The 7,388-nt window shown below is 40.7% G+C and overlaps 1 protein-coding gene across 1 annotated transcript; it reads right to left on the minus strand.

Moving 5' to 3' along the window:
- Nucleotides 1-1,005: 1,005 nt before the first annotated feature.
- LOC123139010 (disease resistance protein RGA5-like) lies at nt 1,006-5,497 on the minus strand. Its single transcript, XM_044558845.1, has 3 exons — nt 5,091-5,497; nt 4,601-4,993; nt 1,006-2,938 (listed from the first exon to the last, which is right to left on the minus strand). Exons 1-3 carry the CDS (start codon nt 5,495-5,497, stop codon nt 1,006-1,008), a joined length of 2,733 nt encoding a protein of 910 aa, XP_044414780.1.
- Nucleotides 5,498-7,388: the final 1,891 nt, after the last annotated feature.

A 7,388-nucleotide genomic window follows, 5' to 3' on the forward strand; every position in this document is an offset into this window, starting at 1 on the left:
GCTGTCACGTTATGCATGTACTATTGTGATGTATATCTGATTATTGTTGTAACTAGGAGTCCTAGTCTTCAGGGGGTTTCCTGGTCTAGCGCCTCATCATGTAATCGTGCCCTGCATGTAGGGTTGTTTCCTTGTATATGTAACCGGCTGCCGATGGCATTGTAAACACAACGAGATCCATATTCCAGTTAAGTCTACTGTTTGAATGATTTGTACAAAGTCGACGTGCTCATGATGTCATGATTCAGAGCTCAGAATGGTGCATAGATCGTATCTAAGCTTTCCTCTTAGCAAAGCAGAGTCAAAACCAGCTATATTATCTCTCTTCAGAGTGTTGATATAGCCACATAAGCCCCCCTCTTACCATTTGAATAATTTGAACAAAGTGATTGCCACTTGTTTGTTTCTCTTCGAAGTGTTCCTATTACAACATTTGGAATTGGTTACGAATTCAGAATTACACCGAGATAGCAAGTTAGCCATATTTCACATGTTATCTTGAATATTCTGTAACTTGATTGTTACATATAGCTTGTGAGCTACAGTGCTTCACATAGATATAGTGCATAGGATTAACCAATCAAGGAGGATGCAGGTGATTCATCAATTTTCTCTACCAGCCGCATTCATCAGCTTTGTTTAGTTGCAAATATAAACACATCTCTTTGTTTAGTTGCAAACATTAACAACTCTATCAATATCCAGCGCTTGCATATACTCTAGTTTTATTTTTCAAAGGAACAGTTAAAGTGGACAACCAAGTGGCCATCTGCATATACAACAAGCTGTAGAGATTACATGTCTATTCAGATCATGTAGGAACAATATTTAGGCGGTCAAGATCTGCATATACGACCAAATATCTCAAAACTCTACATGGTAAATTAAGTACAATGTATGCTGCGTAACTATTAACTAACTCACAAACAGAATCCCTGCACGATAAATAGATGGAATAATATTGAATAAAAGAGTAAAAAAGGGATTATTTATAGAGAATGCCGATCAAGTGAACATAGTAATGGAAGGGTGTTTTGGGTGCACATCGGCAGCAGTCCGAAAGGCAGTCTCAACATCACGTCGCTTGTGGATGGAGGATCTCACACATATACGGATGTGCTCGAGTGCCAGCAAGTGTTCCATGCCTAGTGGCATAGCACCACCCCACCTGTCACATATTTCTAGGCCGAGCAGTCGTAGGTTGGGCATCACCCCTGCCTCAAACTCCATGCATATTGTAGCATCATCACCATCTTCAGAGAAGAGTCTAAGGTCCTCTAGGATTGGGAATAATCCTGTGCAGGCTATGGCAGCACCACTATCTTCAGGGATATATGTCACCCAGAGACATAGTTCGACGAGGGAGGGTAACTTTCCAACAACATTAACCTCTTCAGTCGACAAATGCTCAACCGACAAGGACAGGCTACCAAGGCAATGGAGGTCACCGATCCAATTGGGAATTCTTTTCAACAACCACCCTCGTATATAAATTTTCTCGATATGGAGAGGAGGGTTGGACAATGAGTATATCAGGTCGCAGTAATGTTTAGAAGGCTCCCCATGGACAATAAGTAATCTGAGGTCACAAAGCTTTCCAATAGAGGATACCAAAGCATCAACTACCTCCACCGTCACTTTGCCGAGGAACACCAAGACCCTTAGATTGGTCAGCTTGCCAAGGCCATCAATATCCTCTAGTGAGCTCTTACCAATATCAAAGCAGTTGAGAGCGCACAATGATTTAATGCTTTTGATCCCTTGAGGTAACCCTATACCCTTTGGAAGGGTTAGTTGAGACAATCGTGGCAAGAAAACTATATCTGACGGGAAGTTTTGCGCCGATCGGCTAGCTATTTGCAGTGTCTCCAAATGAACAAGCTCTCGAATTTTGGTAGGGAGATGTACGATGCATTGGAATGCAACAACTTTCAAATACCTTAGTTGAAACAATCGACCAATAGGAGTGAGGTCAAGTGTTGTACCCTTTTTGTATGAGAAATCATACACCAGAACCCGAAGGTACTTAAATAGCGAGAGCAGAGGTGCATACTTGGACTCCCCAAACTGTGAAAATGAGCGAACTTGTGACATGCTAGTATGAATGGCCCTTGGTGCTACATCATTAGAGCTTGGATTCAAGGACAATCTACGAACCTTGTGCTCGGAGGCATGCAGTCTTGCAACATCTTCCCAATTATGTGCCACACTGATAAAATTTTCTTCTGCACACTTGCTGACGATCAAATCAAGCATCATATCATGCACTTTGCAAGACACCACCACCTCATCGCCTATGCTCTTTTCAGGTTGAATCATGCTTCTATTGATAAGCTCATTAAAATAACTCTTCGCAACATCCACCATATCTGATCCATGAGTATTACTTACAAAGCCTTCTGCTACCCATTGTAGAACCAGATCGCGCATCAGAATCTCGTGGTCTTCTGGATACATGCCAAGGTATAGAAGACATGGACGGAGATGTAGAGGAAGATGCATGTAGCTAAGGTTTAATATACTCCTCATCTCTTTCAATGTTGGAGTTGCGGCAAACTTGGCACCAAGAGAATTTATTATGCTCTCCCACTCGTCCTTTGATCTTGCTTGACGACTAGCCAATAGGCTGGCTATAGTGATGATTGCAAGTGGCAATCCTCCACACTTCTTTAAAATTTCAGCTGAAACTGCTTTAAATTGGGGTGGACAGTCATATTCGGACCCAAATACTCTCTTAAAGAACAACTTTCTTGAGTCTTGTTCTTTGAGGGGTCTCATTCTATAAACACATTCACAGTCACTGTGGCATGCCCAAATAGCCACATCATCGATTCGTGTAGTTACTATTATTCTGCTTGCATTAGCAACTTCTGGAAAGATACAACTCATAATATTCCATGTTGATTGATCCCACAAGTCATCAATGACAACTAGGTACCTATTAATTATTTGTTCATATTAGATATGTCAAATTATGATATGATTACATGATTGCAGATGAAAGCACACAAACGTAAGAAAGCACAAATAATAATAATAATAAAGTAAAAAAGGATGCAACTAAAAAGATGATATTTCTTACATTATTTAGCATGTCCACATAATTAACATTCAACCCTAAACCTAATTAATTCATGTACAATATGTTATAACTCTGTAAAGAATTAACTTATTTTGCAATGCTCAAAAACAAAAAGACCACGACCTTCTATTACATAATATAAAAGATAGTGACATGAGCCCGTACATTTATGTACCTATGTAAGTAATGCACTTCTTTGGATCCAACTAGTCTTTGCCATCGATCTGTCTCTAACCTGATGGTAATCAATTTAAGTTTGTGCCTATGCTAATTGAGCTTTAGTTACATAATTAATGGAGAATTAAGATGATTAATCTTCCAAAATCTATCTCTTTCAACGTCCATCTAGAATTTGCCTATCTTTTCATCTTGGTCATTTTTTACTAGGCTCATGTGACAAACACACAATTCTATATTTTATTGGCATTTATTTTATTTTATGACTTTGCTATTTTACTCTTTACTTATTTCAAATTCCATAACAATATAATTTTCTTGCAAAACAAAAATTCCCATCTTCGATGTTGCGAAACTCGAGCCGGAGCCATGGCAACACGGAGGGTGCCATTTGGAGGCGAGACGGGATTTTGATACGTTTGAAGTGTCGACATACGCGCGTACGTGTGGGTGGCTCTAGCTACTATCTATTACACTGTTTAGTTAATAGTCAGCAGTGGACTATAGTTTAATTCAAGAATCTTAAAAAACATGCTAGATTAGTTACTAAGCTTATATTAGGTGAATGTTTGACTAGAAGACTAGAGTCACCCTATGCATGCAACTGCACAGTGTTTTATTACCTAATTGGTGTTCAATCTGATAATAACACTAACATCTAGTCAATGAGTGAGAGCATATAGTAGGACTGTGAAGACACGAACACACTGATCATGTAAATATTGTAATATATAACGTAAAGTTGAATTATTGAAAGATATGTGATAAGTCGTTTATGTTTAAGCTACAACTTGTGTTGCGTTGTGAATTAAGCCTTTGTTCCGAAACAAATGATGCTTGTTACTCTGTCCTAAGCAATAGCTTATAAAAAGTTATAGTTTGAAAATACTATTTTATAACGAATGCTATCATTTGCACTTGATCAATCATAACCATTTCTTACAAACTAGAGATAAATATATGGCTTTGCAATTTTTGATGTGGTTGATCGATATATAACTATTTCTCTGCTATGCACCATCCGATCTAAGAACGAAATTTGCACAAGTATAGATGGGATGTGAAGATCTTAATCAGACAACTAGCAATATCAATTAAGAAAGTCAACTGAGGTATAGATAAAGCATCATGCATTTTGGAAAGAAGGTAACTTCGTCCTTTCAATGGCCAATCACAAAATACCAACAACATCTGGCGTCAGGATAAATCATATCTCTCACATTAGTAAAGAGTCTTAAAAGTCACTAATCCTTGCCAAAAAGTTGGATTTGTATAATACAACAATTATCACAAGTAATTAACTACCCAAGTGCACAAGTGACAATAGATCAAAAGAAGTACCTCTTATGTGTGAGATGTTCTCTAAGACAGCCAACGATATCTTGCACCTCACGAGCATGAGATGACTCTTCCTTCATCCCAAGCTTCAATTGTAGACCCCTAAAGAGGCTTGCCATATCAGGTCTTTGGGAAATGGACATAAATGCCTTGCAACTGAATTGTCCTCCGATCTCATCATATACTTGTTTGGCAAGTGTAGTTTTACCAAGACCCCCAAATCCAACAATAGCCACCACCTTGAGGTTTTTCTGGGAATCTGTCAAGCAACTTACAAGCTCTTTCTTCGGGCCATCAATACCGACAAGGCCTGCTGCCTCCTTGTAGATCGCTGACATCCGAGGATCGACAAGAACGATGCGAGAAGTAGAATTGATGCAATCGTCAATCTTGTACCTTTGTATCAGAACAACAAAAATATGTATGTATTGATTTCATATGAATGATCTTGAGGGCTAGGAGCTCCTATATTGAAAGTAAAATAAACTTGTACCGCATGCGACGTTCATTTGCCTCCAGAGCAAGAACCTTGAGCTCCTCCATCCGATGAGCAATGCGATGACGCTTCCGCAACGTCTTGAGACGTTTAGCGGTCTTCTTGATTAATCCCTTTTTGGCATCAGTGCCTCCAAGGTCGCGCATGAAGTCATCTATGCAATTCTCCATGTTATAGGACATCTCCCTGACATGATCTCTCCAGTTTTTGGCCAAGGGGTCGAGCTCGTCCATGAGCTCAAGCTTCTCAAGCAGGGCTTTCATGGTGCTCAGCTCATCCTTGAGGAATGAGGCTTGTCTCCGCACCCCTGTGAGCTTAGTGTACTCGTCGCCCATCAGTGTGGCGAGCTTGCTGATGAGGGGGTTCATCACCCCTATGGTGGCGCTGACGATTGGTGCAGACATCTCGATCCGAATTCCTGCAATTGAGCGTACGTGTGACGGAGATCCGAAGCGAGGCGGTGCCTCTTATCGATGAAGCAGGCGGCAACTGGTCTATTTCCTCTTGTCAGAGAAGATAGTGGCACGGCGGCAAAGTCCAATAGGCGAGGCGGAGCTCGAGAGGTGGACGGCGGCTGCACGTAGTTGTATAACTTATTGTGGGCATAAATCAAGAGCTCATCCTGGAGATTCTTCTCCCACTAAAGGACACAATTGATGCATGTGTGATATCATCATTCGCTTCAACTAGTTGATGGACGATCACTATCATTGTTTTTTAAACAGTTTTAAGTAATTTGGCTGGACTTGTACTTTATACACTTGCTCAGTAATTATACTCTCCCACATTTTAATGTGTTTGGTGTGATCGTAGTGTTTATGGATCACTTATTTTGAGCTTTTGAACCAGCTCTGAGGCCTGGGCTGCAATCTAGCGCAACATAACTAATGTGTTGTACTCCATCCGTTCCTAAATATGTCTTTTTAGACATTTCAAATGGACTACCACATACGGATGTATATAGACATGTTTTAGAGTGTAGATTCACTCATTTTGCTCCGTATGTAGTCATTTGTTGAAATCTCTAGAAAGAAAAATATTTAGGAACGGAGGGAGTATTAGCTAGGCGGCTGGAGAGATTAGACAAGCCACTGTATATATGAGGTAGTTTTTCATGCAACTTGCTTGTCTTTGATTATTTCTGTTTTCAAACTTGCGCCTGGAAATTTAAATACACCGTATCTGAATAATACTCCCTCCGTCCCACAATAGTACTCCCTCAGTCTTCAAGCTTGAAAGTTGATCTTATATCGTGGGACGGAGGGAGTAGTTTTCAGCATTTCCCAGTCGCTGACTAAAACAGAGATGAACATGTGCCCTCTGTTTGTGCCTCTTTAGATAGCAACTATTCTTGATGGTGAATAGCCCTCACTTTTTTCTTCTTCTAGAATACACACAAACAAACGTGTTTATCATATATATTGAAGTCTTGGAGACTGCAAATCTATGTGGGAGCTCTAGACATTATCCAATTAAAATACTACCTTGATATATATGGCGAGGGGGATCTGATAATGAGGCCATCCGGTTGTTTGTATCCATGACACGACCATGGATGCAGAGATACTGAGGTCATGGAGCATTCCGATGGAGGACACCGAAGCATCAACCTTTGGGAGCCTCAGGCACCTCAGATTGGTCAGCTCATATCCTTTGACGAGTTCCACCCTAGTTCAACTTCAAACACATCTAGAGTGCGTAACCATTTAGGCAGCCTTGTCTATTCCATGTTCCTGATCCCTTTGGTCAGCTTTAATTTGTCTCTTTTGGAACTACCTCAATTGGAACCATTTGGTATCTATTTCTAGCATCTCCAAATGCAAAAGCCTTGCATTTCAGTAGCTAGGGAGATTCACGTATTGGTCGGCTGAAACCTTTAAATACCTCAATTGGGACGATTGGCTAATACGTAGCTGTCAGATCGATTTCATTGTGGCATAGTTCGCCCGAAACATCGAAGTGAATCACTCTGAGATACTTACAATGCAAAAGAGGAGGTATGTACTTGGGTTCTTCGAACAGTACAAGTGATCGAACTTGTGATAGGCTAGAAGCAATTGTCCCTGATGCTGTCGCATCTACTGCGCCTCCACCGGTTAAATTCAGGGATATAGAGATAGCTAGCCGGTTCTTTGGTTACTCCAACAAGGTGATCTGACTGTCACAGGCTCACAGCCATACGAACTTACACCTCACTCGGCAGTTCATTTCGTCCAATCTGGACAGTAGGATCTTGGCAGTGGGCACCTTTGCACGCATGTTGATATTCTTGGCGCTGCTCTCTTCCGTGTTGCA

This window comes from Triticum aestivum, chromosome 6B (genome assembly GCF_018294505.1).
Source record: "Triticum aestivum cultivar Chinese Spring chromosome 6B, IWGSC CS RefSeq v2.1, whole genome shotgun sequence".
Lineage (NCBI taxonomy): Eukaryota > Viridiplantae > Streptophyta > Magnoliopsida > Poales > Poaceae > Triticum > Triticum aestivum.

Bases quoted from the DNA above. Each gene is read 5' to 3' on its own strand.
- LOC123139010 (XM_044558845.1), bottom strand. From the start codon at position 5,497: ATGTCTGCACCAATCGTCAGCGCCACCATAGGGGTGATGAACCCCCTC. The intron at 4,994-5,090 runs GTACAAGTTTAT...TCTGATACAAAG, and splicing joins GCAAATGAACGTCGCATGCG to GTACAAGATTGACGATTGCA. The intron at 2,939-4,600 runs GTACTTCTTTTG...AATAATTAATAG, and splicing joins GAACATCTCACACATAAGAG to GTACCTAGTTGTCATTGATG.